Raw genomic sequence first — 16,102 nt, 5'->3', positions numbered from 1 at the left:
GTGATTTGCCCTTTTTTTTTTTAATTTCTCATTCATTCATCTCTTTAATTTTTTTTTTCTCTTTTCTTAAATCATTTAGATAGATGACATTCCACAATTTTGGCTAAATTTCTACAATCATTCATACACTTCTTTATATAAATATAATAAATATGAATAATAATCTTTACCAATGTATGGACACTGTTGCAAATTAAACTCCTTTAATTTCTCATTCTTGATGCAGTTTATAGTGGGCTCAGATATACTCCTTTCTCTTCTTTCTTTCTTTCTGGGAACCTAGAAAAAATGGCAAACTACACATAATTTAGCCTCTTTCCTACTACTACATACCTTGTAATAGTACTTCTTTGAGGCATTCTTTTTAAGATTCTGCTGAGGTTTGTGCACTGATCTGATGACAGAATTTACTTTTCTATCCAAAATGGCGAATTCCCAAAACTCATTTCAATAGAAAGCTAAACTTAAAGTGGAGATATTAAAGACAGAAGACAAATTAGAGAGTAGTGAAGAGAGATCATTCTGATTGCTAATATGAAAGAGAAAGTAGTCATTCCTTAGCATGCAGACAGAAGAAGATAGGCAATACAATAGAAGCATAGCACCAGAAATGAAGTGTTGCAGAAAAAAAAAAGGTCTCTTCAGAGTTCAAATTCAAATGATGCAGCTACAAACTAATGCCTTTGTTTCCTTCCACATTGGATTGCTGTGGTTGTTTGTTATATGGGCTAGCTGCGGCAGTAGCAGAAGCAACAACACTGCACCACCACCAAGGCATCACCAGCATAAATGAAGAAACCAAGGCAAAAGGTTTTTATTAAATGACTGATGACCTTCAATTCTGAACTACTACTACCACACCTTCATTTCTGAACCACATTTAACACATTTTAAGTTAGAGAAACTATGTTTGGGATACCCAAGCACAAACAAGATGTATATTAACATATGATGATGAAATGATAAAATGGTCCAAGTTCTTGTATCTACTAGAAAGATTCTAATTTGGAAGAAATAGTTCACCATCACATTTATATATATTATTACTTTGATTTGGATCATGGCCGTTCATGTAGAATTTTAAATCATTGCATAAAAAGATTGTAATTAAAAGGATGAGATTTAACCATAATGTTTTAACATTGTTAACATTGTGATTTGAATCATGACTGCTCAATTAGTATTTCAAATCATGACAAACACAATTTTACAACCTGATCTAAAGATCAAACCATCATGAAATTCTAAAAGATATATATATATATATATATATAGGGAAGCAGTTTTCTGTACGGGAGTGTGGCCTACGCCAGCACTCCCATGTGTCTATCTCTCTCCTCCTTAAAACAAGGGGGCAGAGGTGTCTTTTCACATGAGGAGGAGAGAGATAGACTCATGGAAGTAGTGGCGTAGGCCACACTCCCGTACGGAGAACTTTTTCCCATATATATATATATATATATATATATATATATTCAACAAACATATTTTGGCATTTTTAGATCTTTGATTTCATTTAGCATCTTTAATACAATAGTACCGATTGATTTATAATTGGATCATGAAAAGCATTACAACTGATCTATGATTTGATTTTGTATCTTGCAATCGGTATTTCAATCATATGATTGGATATTTTTGGTGATCCGATCATATATCAGACATTAGTATTATATTTGTTATGATTTAAAATGTTAAATGAATGGTTATGATACAAATCAAAATTCTAAACATGCCAAAATATAACATTTGAATTATATATATTTTTTTCATTTGATGGTCTAATCTTAGATCAGGTTGTACCAGTGTATTTGTTATGATTTAAAATATTAACTGATCAATCACAATACAAATCAAACATTTAAAAATATAATAACATTGTGGTTGAATGCTATCCTTCAAATTAAAAAATTTTGAGTTATTACTAGTGTGATCTTAAATTAGGTTGTGTCATGATTTAAAATGTTCTATGGACGGCTTTAATCCATCAAAGGTTAGGAAAAAATAAAAATGTGATGTTGCCAATTGAAATCTTTTTGATAAATATAAGAACTTGAGGCATTTTGATCATTTCGTCGTCATATTTACATCTTTTTAATATTGTTTTGTGTTTGGGTTCCCCAAATGTAGTTTTTAAGACTTTAGGTACCTTAAACTCCTTAAACATTAGATACCTCAGATATAATTTACCCATAAATTTAAAATGCCGCCACAGGTTAGATTCACAAAAATGAAAACTTTCATTTATCTCATTTCTTAGACATAGATAACTAGGGAAAGAGCATATCTACGCTTAACAATCTAACACATACTTCACTTTGGAAAAAGAAGTTTGGGAGTCCACTGTCCTGATAGTAACCTTTCTTACACATCCATTTTAAATTCTAAGAATTGTCATTTGGCAAATCATATATATGGGACCAAATTTTGTGAACCCTAGTCTCCCTACTCACGCGTCAAGTTGCACAGCCTTATCATAGTTTGTCAGATGGCTCCTGGAAAATCCAAACTATGGGAAAGTGCATGGTAGCGATCATAGTATAAAGTGCATAGAGACATACATGAAGACACATGTCAATAAATGAAAAGGTATTTGATTGAATAAGGCATTGAAATGTGGCACACTTAGCTTGAATAGTCTATAAGATTACCTCTCTATCCAATGGTCAAAATAACCACATCATTTATCTATGTGACAAAGGGTAAATTACACGTCACCCCCTGGTTTTCAAACGAAACTCAAATCACCCCCTAGTTTTTGAAAATACTCATCCGTCCCCCTCTATAGTAACGGTGTTAGTTTGCTATTAGTTATTGGTGTGAAAGGACTATTTTACCCTTATATTAAAACATTATAATTAAATTTACAACACTACCCTTGACATCTAAACAACACTACCCTTCAAAATCTATGTTTAGATGTCAAGGGTAGTTTAGGGATTTAAATTTATTTAAATTGTTGACATCATCAGTTAACAGCATAAAACTAACGATAGAGGCTAATTTGTCATATTGGGGTCTAATACAGGGGGTGATTTGAATTTCTTTTGAAAACCAAAGGGTGACGTATAATTTACTCTATTTAAAATTTTATTTTTTTTAAATAGGGTAAATTTACCCGATTTAAAATGAATGTATAGAAGAGATTACAGGAACCATTGTTTCAAGAACATTACTTACTTTCTTATCTTGAAACTCGGAGTATAGTCTAAGTTATAAGGACTTACATGTATGGCATATAACCCATAATCTAACAGAGAGCTTCTTCGTCGAGGATGATCAGCTCACTGCTTACCCAAAAGTCTTTCCTTAACCAGGATGGTTTCGGGCTTCAAACCTGGGAGTGGAACCGAGCGAGGAGACCCATCCAGCCAGGGTCGTCCTCCTCCATAAGTCTTTTGAGCTACATGTAAAATTGGAGGGTTAGAGGTAAATATTACCCTCTTCGCTTTCTCCGCATGGCCCACATAAGAAGGGCTTCCTACACCGACGACCCTTGCTCACATCTCAAGTTTCAAGCCTAGTGGACCTATTCAAGAATTGCAACTTAATTCAGAAAACAGTTTTAATTAAGACGGGAGTTTTTTCTTTGGACTGTAAAAATATCTACCATAGGTTTTGAAATTATTCTGTACAAATACCCTAGGGGAGTGACGAAAACTTTAATTCCTCTCTGCACTGAGAGCTGCTTCTTCCTGCCCATCCAACAAATCCTTTAATTTTTTTTATTTTTTTTATTTTTTTGTGGGGTAGAGGTGAATCTTTATCTCCTCCAGTTCCCCAGTTCTAACACTAACTGCCATTTTGCCCTTGCGTGTAGCATTACCAACTTCTTCCCATGAGACTTTCTGAAAATTGAGAAGGATAACCAAGATCTTCAAATTAAGAAACTCATTTGAACCCATACATACACACAACAGCAAACCCAGAGCATTCAGATGAGAGAGAAATGAGTGTTATGAGTGTGCAAACTAGGTTGTGGTTTTAAAAGTATTATTACCAAGGTACTTTCTGGCTCACAAGATCACTTCTTTGTAACTCTCTCGATCCATATATGTTCATCATAAATCCTTAAGACTTTGCTAATTGGATAATGACCTTCTATGTAACAAACAGTCACATGCCACCAATGGTGTATTTACCTGAAAATAAAATTTGTTTAGCATCGGATGGTAGAAGGATGCTTAAAAGTCACAACTATGGTGTAAAATGCTCAACATTAGTTGAAAAATTCCTCCGGTGGTTCTTCCCGACTTTCGATCTGGAAGTTGACCAAACACTTACCATTTGTAAACCGAGGACAAAAGTGAAATGCATTCTTACCACTTGTTGATTTACATGCATAAATTGTACTTTGGCTTTCAAGAAAGAAGGAAATGTGTTTAATATCCTGACCAATAAATTGCTCCTGACAATGTTTCCAATGAAAAACGACTACTATTCAGAAGAGCTCAGATGAACTAACTTAAAACATAAATGCATAATATAAATATCCTACACACAAGGAAATATGGTAGCTATGAGAACATGTAATTCCATGGCTGGCTAGAAGCATTGCACATTGTAAGATTCAAGATAAACATGCAACCACAGCTAAACTTCTTGTGTTTTTCAGCTCGGTTGGTTAGAATCTTGCAAATAGTAAAATTTCCAGATAAACCAGCAACCGCAGCCAAACTTCTTGTGTTTCTCAGTATTTCATTGAGAAATTTCAGAGAGTCCCGAATAGAAATGGTTACATTGCAACATAACAACAAATCACTGGCAGATTAGCAAGCATTGAATAGAAGGAGTAAATAGACCTGTCAATTTCTCATACAAATGAATAAATCTAATGAAAGAAAATAAAAATGTCAATTACTTGTGGTTTAGAGCTAAACATTATGCTCAGTACACAACCTGATAGATCAAAATCTGTAAGTTCAATCGTCAAATTGATAAATAAAACATAGGCATGGAGAGTCTGTTCTCCAACAACTAAATGTGTTAGGAGTTTATGTAATAAGGGTATTTTGGGTGTGGGTACATTATGTTGTATTGGGCTTTTACTTTTTTACCTTTTTACCTCCCTTTCCCCTTTTATTGGCTATGTGAATCAATATAGGTGGGTGAAGAACCATGCTCTGTTAATTCCCTGATAGACAAGAAGAGTTGGAGACAGTGGACTAGGACGAAAAACCACTTCAAATCCAGTAAAAACAACAAAAAGATACCACAATACCCTCCAGTTCCTCACGTCACCACTAGCAGAAAAACATTACATCCATTTCAACTACTAATAGTGCCTTACATTCCAAAATATTCATACCTTAAAGGGCTTTTAACAGTAGATATGAAAATCGCAAGGTTTATAGAAATCTAATGGCTAGTTGAAAACATTATCAACCAATGTTTCTTCTTCCCAAATAGAGCAGAAAAATGAAACCCCACAAACCTGGTGAAAATCTCGATCAGCTAGCCCATGCCATGTCTCCATCCATTGCAATGGCAAGTGCGTTTGTAAGGACTCTTAGTCAAACACACTAAATGGAATGAGGAAAGAAAAAGGGAACACAAAGATGATCATAAGAGTAGCATGCTTTGTACAGTGAAATGTTAGGCAAATCTTTAAACATGCATTTCAAATAAATAACCAAAATAGAATGCTGAGATGAATTAACCGAAAGGAATAAGAACCATAAAAATTACATATTGTTATATATGTAAATAAGGAAGAACATACAAGAAAGACGTGTGAGAAGTGAATCTCCGCACAATATATAACATTGATTAGTAGACAATAAGGCTATAAGAGGAACATTGTTGTGGTTATTATCGCACAATACATAACATTGACTAGTTGACAATACGGCTATAAGAGGAACATTGTTGTGGTTATTATCGCACAATACATAACATTGACTAGTTGACAATAAGGCTATAAGAGGAACATTGTTGTGGTTCTTATCCTCAACCAGCAATCAAATTCCCTCCTCATGGCTTGCAAAATGTTGTAGTCTTCTGCATATAACCAGTTTATAAAACTTTCTTGTCCTCAAGAACAATCCGAAGGCAACAACAGACCCCATAAGGGTAACCGACGCCATAATGAAAAATGATAACATAAAGCAGTGAGTTCCACTGCATCTGCTCCCACCAGCAGATGTTTCTTTGTCATAAATATACCCAACTACCCTCACAGATAGAATATAAGATCCAACTGGACTTGCAATGGAGATGGTGTTGAATATGGTGCCCATATGCCGAACACCAAATATCTCTGAGGTGATGGTTGGCATCAATGACCACTGTGAACCATAACAAACACCCACCAATACTGAGCCAGCATATAGAGCCCCAGGCAGCCCAGAGGCAATCACTACATGGCCAATGCTCATGGATGCTAGAGTAATGATCATGAATAATGGCCTTGACCAACCTCTCAGATGCAGGAAATAATCAGATACATACCCAGCTACAAAACGGCCAAGAAAATTCCAGATGCTCCACAGAGAAACCAAAGTACTCGTCTCCACGCTACTATAACCAAGAGATCCTCCTATTTGGCTGATGTTATTTACAGTGGCCAGTCCCGAGCCCATACCACATGCCATGGCAATGAACAGCATCCAGAAGTTCCCTGTGCGCATGGCTTGCAAGAGATTCAAGTCTTCTTCCCCTAGAATTTTCTTCTTATCATTGGTAATCAATTTTTTATCCACATCACTGGGAACCTCATGATAACCAACAGGATCTCGGGTCCTCTCAAGTGATGAAGTCTGCACTAAACTTTGGCTATCTCTCAACTGGGCTCGGATTGCAATGCTAAGATGGGAGGCAAGCAAAAGGAGGAGGACTATAAATGTGAGTATGCGTGCCCACAATTTGAGACTTACGATGTTTTCCAAAATAATTATGACCATAAGATAAGCAGCAGTAACAAGAGCAATAACTGAGAAATCATTCAAGTGCTTCTTGTCATTTCCTGTGTTGGTATGATAGATTCTCACAAGAGACATGAGTATGAAGGGGACAATGGTTGGTAACAGTGCAAGCATGAGAAGAAAAGAGCTTGGATTTCCCTCAAATATTGTGTCATAAACTTGAATTAGTATTGCTCCACTCAGACCAAGAAAGCCCTAATAGAGAAAGTTGATTAGCACTGTTTAAAAAATTAGCACTTCAAAGACCCACACAAGGTCTCAGTAATCAAATAGAGGCATGAAAGTAAATTTCAAGACAGAGACCTGGTAAACGAACATATTGATCAATCAGTAGTTTGATAAGTATCATAAAATACATCACATATCCTGTGCTTTTAGTTTAACAGAGTTGGCAAAATGCATTCCATAAACTATCAGCAAACTCAAAACCTTAAAAAGATACTAGTTAAAATCTGATAAATCTCTGGGTAATGCCACATCAGTGACAGATGATGGCCTCAGCCATGATGGGCACCCTCTCAGCAAATTGTTACCAATGCTAGAATTTATAAAGTACCAGACATTGTTGATGATATGTAACTACATAAATTGGGGCTCTTGAAATACCTAAAAAGCAGCCTTTTGAAACATGGTTAGTACTGCAACCAAATGACTTAACATGCTGATCATGTGTCAGACTTCAAGGCCCCTTTAATGTATTAAAAGACTACAAAGCAAACACTTAATGGAAATACAAACATAACTTCACATGCCAAGGACCATCCAATGTGCAAGTAGCCTAATGAGCAAACACTTGATGCAATACTGAAACATGGTTGTCAACTGTCAAGCATCAGAATCCACTTCATTTGAATCACGGAGATGAAGCAAAATTACCAGAGACTTTAATTATGAAGCCTTGACCATTTCTTATGAACCTCTGATTGGAGCCACTACAGGATCACTAAGAGTCACTAACAAAACTGGGCCTCAAACAACCTACACCAAAGGGTGGTCTTTGTAAGGTGAGCAATGCTCTTCAAGACACTATTTTGCAGATACTAATTATCAATAGACAAGTCCAGCAAGAGAAATCATTCCAGTAAAAGACAGGTGTGAAAAATGACTTGTTTTCCTGTTTTCAGCAGCTAGGAACTGGGAACAGAATAAGTTGGGCAAGAAAAAGATACACAATGAATTAGGAGTACAAACTGTCGTGGCAAAGCCACTACATAAGAACAGAGAGTAAAAATAATCAGATATTGTAAGATTTATGATGCAAGGTTCTAAGCGGGAGCTCGAAAATAATAGAAATGGAATCTCCTCAAATTTAAGCTTGAACCCATCAAATTTCTCTGGAATCGCAACATGAATTCGTGCATGGATATGCTTCATCAGTTTGAATTACAAGGATTGGCACAATTTATTGACAGCCTATCAAACCAATTAGATCCTCCACCAGGAAACTGTTATGAATTGTAAATCTCTGTTTGTATTTCATTATTGTAGAATGGGTTATTTATACAAGAGCATACATAATGAGAGAGAGAGAAAATCAACATTACAGTTGCAACTACCATGCTAGCATTAACACTAATGTACAGAAAGTCAGAAATTACAACCTATGTATATTAACAGAAAAACGAAACCAAACCCAAAAAAAAAAAAAATTTGAAGAGACGGACCTTCATGACGCCGACGATGGTGCCACTATAATCAGGGAAGTTTTGAACACCTGTGACGACATTGGCAGTGTTGAAGAAGGTCTGAGCATGAGCTGCAAGAAACATGAAGAAGCACATGAGCGGGACAGGCGAGCGAGGAATGAATCCGATGACCGAAAGCCACATAAAGAAGTAACCAATAAAGCACTGGATCGCTCCGGCCGCATGAACAACCCATGGCCCACCAATCCCATAATAGGAGGAAGAAGGAGATGACGATGATGATGAAGAAGAAGAAGAATGAGAAGGTGAAGAAGGGATTGCGACGGCGGCATAAAGTAGGCCGGAGAGAAGACCAACGTTAGCTCCAATATCTTTGAAGACCGCAATGAAATCGAGGGTGGACTGGTCGTAATTCTGACTGGATTTCAGGACGGGTGAATAAATACCGAAGGCGTAGGAGGAGCCACTGGTGCACTGGATCCATATGCTTGCGACGGTTGCTACCCATTTGTTCCTGGTGTTCATCTTTCTCTTCCCAACCTTAAGCTCTGCCTTCTACTCTTCAGCTTACCAACCCCAGTGAGTAGCAGATCTGAACTCGTGAGGCAACGACCCTCTATGTTTCTCCATTAATGCATGCAATCTATTTACCGGAATACCTATGAGAGAGAGAGAAAAAAAAAAAACAAAAAAAAGATGTTTTTTTAGTAGTTCGAAATCTTCTGCAGTTCAGCAGCCGCAGCTTCCGCTTCTACGGTACGTATTCAGTCTTGCTTCTTCACTTTGAGAACCTTTTTTTTTTCTTTTTTTATCAGATTCACTACCCCGAATTGATTTTCTGCAAGTTTTACCAAAAATAAAAATTGATACTAGTACTTGCTGTATAAACTTTTTGTCATACTAGTATTTCTTCCCTTCAATAAACCAAATCTTATCACTGTTTATAGAAACGCCTTTTCTTTTGTTAGGTCGGTATCGTCAACGGTAGGGTAGCCAGCTGCCCGCATCTCAATCCCACAAGACAAAAAAAATGAGGACAGCAAAGATGTTTTTTTTTTGGATAAGGGACAGCAAAGATGATTGTCTAGTTGTCTTTTTGTTTTTGGATAAAAAGCAAAGATGATTGTCACTTGTCAGTCGATCTAAAAGAAAATGTGAGCAACTCCAACTCAATCGGTCGGTTCATCAGGTTTAGGTCAGGATGAACCGGGTTGGGCTAATACTAATAATAGGTCAGATCGAAACCAAACCACTAAGTCAAAAAATCAATTTCAGACGGTCAAAAATACCAATAGAAATGGTTAACTTTTTGGGATTGGTGTGTGGATTGTGTGATTACATTTCATAAAAAAATAAAGGGTAATTTATACATACCATCCCTGAGGTTTGATGAAAGAATAATTTTATCCCCCAATTTTGAAAAATTCTATGTACCTCTTGAGATTTATAAACGGTAATAAATAAATCCATTCCGTCAATTTATGACTAATATCGTTAAAAATATAATGTAAATTATCAAAATTGCCCTTATAAAAAAAATTAAAAAAAAAACCTGCAACTCATTTTTCCCAAATCGATTGAAAAAGATGAGTTACAAGTATCCAAATACTCACAATTAGATGATAAGAAAGTCTATATCCATAACTATCACCATGGCTATACATACATTCACGGAAAAAACCATTAAAATTGGGAGCTTCCATTCATTTTAGCAGAGCATTCAAAAGTTTTTTTTTTTTTTAGAGGGGGGGGGGGGGGTTGGAAATGTTAGGTTGTTTAAGGAATGTCAACACCCGGATGATAAGCAGAGGCAGAAACTGAGCCAAGAACTCGGCCTGAAACCGCGTCAAGTTAAGTTCTGGTTTCAAAACCGGCGGACACAGATGAAGGTGCGCACAGTAGTATTCTTTCACACTCTCTGTACCGTTTAACCTGCTCCTTCCCCATATTTATGACTGCTGCTAGAATGAACACGGAAGCCTTGGCCGCATTGGTTTCGGTTCTCCAGGATGGGAAGGAACGTAACGTATTCAGTGCTTACGTACCATTTTACCTTTAGCGCCAAAAACTGGCGCACTGTACACTGTAGTAGGAGAGGATCATTAATTTGCGCAGAGGGTGCGCATTAAATCCTACCGCCTGTACTGGGTGATTCACATTCTTCCTCTTCCATGGCGAGCTTTACCCATTTGAGTTGACCCTTTTGCGTGTATTGGTGGTGTTTGTACAGGCACAGCAAGACCGAATTGATAATGTGATGCTTAGAGCAGAGAATGAGAACCTGAAGAATGAGAACTTTCGTCTGCAAGCGGCGTTGAGGAACATCATCTGCCCTAACTGTGGTGGTCCGGCGATTCTCGGCGAGATTTCTTTCCCTTTTTCAAACCCTAACCGATGGATTTGACATTGTTTTATTATCTAATTGTGAGGGTATCTAACTTTTTTTTTTTTTTTTTCCTTGCAAGGGCAATTTCTATAATTCACATTGTATTTTTAACAGTATTAGTCATAAATTGACGGAATGGACTTATTTGTTACCGTTTGCATACCTCATGAGGGTACGTAGAATTTTCCAAAATTGTGGGATAAAATTATCCTTTTGTCAAACTTTAGGGGTGATATGTGTAAATTATCCAAAAATAAAAAAATACCAATAGAAATACATGACAACATCGAGGAGCTTATAGAATAGAGCTCCTCTCCAAGGAGCCCAGCATGCCCAGGAAGTATCCAACCTTTGGATTGCACCACACACATCCCTAGTATGCACCGAGATGTGTGTGGCACAGCGCAACCCTTGGATGCCCCTTGGGCACTTCCTAGGTGCTAAACTCCCTGGATTTGACATGTGATAAAAGGAATAAGAAGTTGATTAGAACCTTGCAAATAGTAAAATTCCAGTTAAACCAGCAACTGCAGCCAAACTTCTCGCGTTTCTCAGCACTTCATTGAGAAATTTCAGAGAGTCCCGAATAGAAATGGTAACATTGCAACATAACAACAAATCACTGGCAGATTAGCAAGCATTGAATAGAAAGAAAAATTAGACCTGTCAATTTCTCATACAAAAGAATAAATCTAATGAATGAAAATAAAAATGTCAATTACTTGTGGTTTAGTGCTAAACATTATGCTCAGTACCCATATGTAATTTCTTCTTTTATTGGCTATGTGAATCAATATAGGTGGGTGAAGAACCATGCTCTGTTAATTCCCTGATAGACAAGAAGAGCTGGAGACAGCGGACTAGGATGAAAAAAACACTTCAAAACCAGTAAAAACAACAGAAAGGTACCAACAATACCCTCCAGTACTTCACGTCGCCACTAGCAGAAAAACATTACATCCATTTCAACTACTAATAGTGCCTTGCATTCCAAAATATTCATACCTTAAAGGGCTTTTAACAGTAGATATGAAAATCGCCAGGTGTATAGAAATCTAATGGCTAGTTGAAAGCATTATCAACCACAATGTTTCTTCTTCCAAAATAGAGCAGAAAAATGAAACCCCACGAACCGGGTGAAAATCTCAATCAGCTAGCCCATGCCATGTCTCCATCCATTGCCATGGCAAATGCGTCTGTAATGCTACTATCGTCTGACAACCTCCAAAACTTTCTTATGCTCCTCCCTCCCCCACCAACACCCCCCCCCCCCTCCGTCAAAAAATAATAAAATAAAAGAGCAGGGTGGAGAGATTGAGGTGAAAGTTTCTTTTGGTCTATTGTATGATGACCCTTTGTCAAACACACTAAATGGAATGAGGGAAGAAAAAGGGAACACAAAGATGATCATAAGAGTAGCATGCTTTGTACAGTGAAATGTTAGGCAAATCTTTAAACATGCATTTCAAATAAATAACCAAAATAAGATGCTGAGATGAATTAACAGAAAAGAATAAGAACCATAAATGTAAATAAGGAAGAACTTACAAAAAAGACGTGTGAGAAGTGAATCTTGTGGACTCGGAGATGGGGAAGATTCACATAACCAATCACATTAATAGGGACAATATCTGGAAGAGATAACAATACCAACTTAATATATTGAATGTATTGATAAAACTATAATTTCTGGAATGAAATTTCAAAAATTGTCATCCCAGTAAGTACTTTAGAAAACAATATTGCCAAGAATCTCATAATTTCCATACATTGGGAAGAAGAACTTAATTAACTTTTCATTGCTGAAATAAGCTCAACTCATATCTGTCCAAAATTAAATAATAATAAAAAATCTTGCTATGGAAGAAAGACCAACATTACAATACATTTTATGTTCCTCAATATACCAGCAAATGGGATACTTAACTCTGCACAATATATAACATTGACTGGCAGACAACAAGGATATAAGAGGAACATTGTTGTGGTTATTATCCTCAACCAGCAATCAAATTCCCTCCTCATGGCTTGCAAGATGTTGTAGTCTTCTGCATATAACCAGTTTATAAAACTTTCTTGTCCTCAAGAACAATCCGAAGGCAACAACAGACCCCATAAGGGTAACTGATGCCATAATGAAAAATGATAACATAAAGCAGTGAGTTCCACTGCATGTGCTCCCACCAGCAGCTGTTTCCTTGTCATAAATATACCCAACTATCCTCACAGATAGAATATAAGATCCAACTGGACTTGCAATGGAGATGGTGTTGAATATGGTACCCATATGCCGAACACCAAATATCTCTGAGGTGATGGTTGGCATCAATGACCACTGTGAACCATAACAAACACCCACCAATACTGAGCCAGCATATAGAGCCCCAGGCAGCCCAGAGGCAATCACTACATGGCCAATGCTCATGGATGCTAGAGTAATGATCATGAATAATGGCCTTGACCAACCTCTCAGATGCAGGAAATAATCAGATACGTACCCAGCTACAAAACGGCCAAGAAAATTCCAGATGCTCCACAGAGAAACCAAAGTACTCGTCTCCACGCTACTATAACCAAGAGATCCTCCTATTTGGCTGATGTTATTTACAGTGGCCAGTCCCGAGCCCATACCACATGCCATGGCAATGAACAGCATCCAGAAGTTCCCTGTGCGCATGGCTTGCAAGAGATTCAAGTCTTCTTCCCCTAGAATTTTCTTCTTATCATTGGTAATCAATTTTTTATCCACATCACTGGGAACCTCATGATAACCAACAGGATCTCGGGTCCTCTCAAGTGATGAAGTCTGCACTAAACTTTGGCTATCTCTCAACTGGGCTCGGATTGCAATGCTAAGAGGGGAGGCAAGCAAAAGGAGGAGGACTATAAATGTGAGTATGCGTGCCCACAATTTGAGACTTACGACGTTTTCCAAAATAATTATGACCATAAGATAAGCAGCAGTAACAAGAGCAATAACTGAGAAATCATTCAAGTGCTTCTTGTCATTTCCTGTGTTGGTATGATAGAGTCTCACAAGAGACATGAGTATGAAGGGGACAATGGTTGGTAACAGTGCAAGCATGAGAAGAAAAGAGCTTGGATTTCCCTCAAATATTGTGTCATAAACTTGAATTAGTATTGCTCCACTCAGACCAAGAAAGCCCTAATAGAGAAAGTTGATTAGCACTGTTTAAAAAATTAGCACTTCAAAGACCCACACAAGGTCTCAGTAATCAAATAGAGGCATGAAAGTAAATTTCAAGACAGATATAGACACAGAGGGCGCTAGCTTACGGTACACCGGTACCGATAGTGTGTCCAGCCTTTTCCCTAATTATAAAATAAACACATAAATAAAAAACAGAAACAGAAAAGTCCATCTAGTTTTAATAACTAGTGCATATACTTGCTGCACTAAGGCCCAGAAAATGTGCCAGAGACCTGGTAAACGAACATATTGATCAATCAGTAGTTTGATAAGTATCATAAAATACATCACATATCCTGTGCTTTTAGTTTAACAGAGTTGGCAAAATGCATTCCATAAACTATCAGCAAACTCAAAACCTTAAAAAGATACTAGTTAAAATCTGATAAATCTCTAGGTATTGCTACATCAGTGACAGATGATAACCTCAGCCATGATGCGCACCCTCTCAGTAAATTGTTACCAATGCTAGAATTTATACAAGTACCAGACATTGTTGATGATATGTAACTACATAAATTGGGGCTCTTGAAATACCTAAAAAGCAGCCTTTTGAAACATTGTTAATACTGCAACCGAATGACTTAACATGCTCATCATGTGTCAGACTTCAAGGCCCTTTTAATGTATTAAAAGACTACGAAGCAAACACTTGATGGAAATACAAACATAACTTCGCATGCCAAGGACCATCCAATGCGCAAGTATCCTACTGAGCAAATACTTGATGCAATATTGAAATATGGTTGTCAACTGTCAAGCATCAGAATCCACTTCATTTGAATTATGGAGATGAAGCAAAATTACCACAGACTGTAATTATGAAGCCTTGACCATTCCTTATGAACCTCTGATTGGAGCCACTACAGGATCACTAAGAGAGTCACTACCAAAACTGAGCCTCAAACAACCTACACCAAAGGGTGGTCTTTGTAAGGTGAACAATGCTCTTCAAGACACTCTTTTTGCAGATACTAACTATCAATAGACAAGTCCAGCAAGAGAAATCATTCCAGTAAAAGACAGGTGAAAATGACTTGTTTTCCTGTTTTCAGCAGCTAGTAGCTGGGAACAGAATAAGTTGAGCAAGAAAAAGATAAACAATGAATTAGGAGTACAAACTGTCGTGGCAAAACCACTACATAAGAACGGAGAGTAGAAACAATCAGATATTGTAAGATTTATGATGTAAGGTTCTAAGCGGGAGCTCGAAAATAATAGGAATGGAATCAACTCAAATTTAAGCTTGAACCCATCAAATTTCTCCAGAATCACAACATAAATTCGTGCATGGATATGCTTCATCAGTTCGAATTACAAGGATTGGCACAATTTATTGACAGCCTATCAAACCAATTAGATCCTCCACCAGGAAACCAAACCGAAAAAAAAAATATTGAAGAGACGGACCTTCATGATGCCGACGATGGTGCCACTATAATCAGGGAAGTTTTGAACACCTGTGACGACATCGGCAGTGTTGAAGAAGGTCTGAGCATGAGCTGCAAGAAACATGAAGAAGCACATGAGCGGGACAGGAGGGCGAGGAATGACTCCGATAACCGAAAGCCACATAAAGAGGTAACCAATAAAGCACTGGATCGCTCCGGTCGCATGAACAACCCATGGCCCACCAATTGCATAATCGGAGGAAGAAGAAGAATGAGAAGGTGAAGAAGGGATTGCGACGGCGGAGTAAAGTATGCCGGAGAGAAGACCAGCGTTAGCTCCGATATCTTTGAAGACCGCAATGGATTCGAGGGTGGATTGGTCGTAATTCTGACTGGATTTCAGGACGGGTGAATAAATACCGAAGGCGTAAGAGGAGCCACCGGTGCACTGGATCCATATGCTTGCGACGGTTGCTACCCATTTGTTCCCGGTGTTCATCTCTCTCTTCCCAACCTTAAGCTTCTACTCTTCAGCTTACCAACCC

At 37.5% G+C, this 16,102-nt stretch overlaps 1 protein-coding gene across 3 annotated transcripts; it reads right to left on the bottom strand.

The window, feature by feature from the left end:
- Nucleotides 1-5,888: 5,888 nt before the first annotated feature.
- Nucleotides 5,889-16,102, bottom strand: LOC122655955 (protein NUCLEAR FUSION DEFECTIVE 4-like). Of its 3 annotated transcripts, XM_043850354.1 has the most exons (3): nt 15,830-16,102; nt 8,588-8,861; nt 5,889-7,118 (listed from the first exon to the last, which is right to left on the bottom strand). In XM_043850354.1, the coding sequence occupies exons 1-3, from the start codon at nt 16,054-16,056 to the stop codon at nt 5,961-5,963; spliced, it is 1,659 nt and encodes a 552-aa protein (XP_043706289.1). In that variant the 5' UTR covers nt 16,057-16,102; the 3' UTR covers nt 5,889-5,960. The 3 variants fall into 3 exon arrangements, with proteins under 3 accessions (XP_043706289.1, XP_043706288.1, XP_043706290.1); XM_043850353.1 differs by lacking the exon at nt 15,830-16,102 and having other exon boundaries at nt 8,588-9,146; XM_043850355.1 differs by lacking the exons at nt 5,889-7,118; nt 8,588-8,861 and adding an exon at nt 12,588-14,121 and having other exon boundaries at nt 15,577-16,102.

Source organism: Telopea speciosissima, chromosome 3 (assembly GCF_018873765.1).
Source record: "Telopea speciosissima isolate NSW1024214 ecotype Mountain lineage chromosome 3, Tspe_v1, whole genome shotgun sequence".
In the NCBI taxonomy this organism is placed as follows: Eukaryota; Viridiplantae; Streptophyta; class Magnoliopsida; order Proteales; family Proteaceae; genus Telopea; species Telopea speciosissima.
Note: the sequence above shows the minus strand (reverse complement) of the source record. Positions and strands in the feature narration are given on the sequence as shown.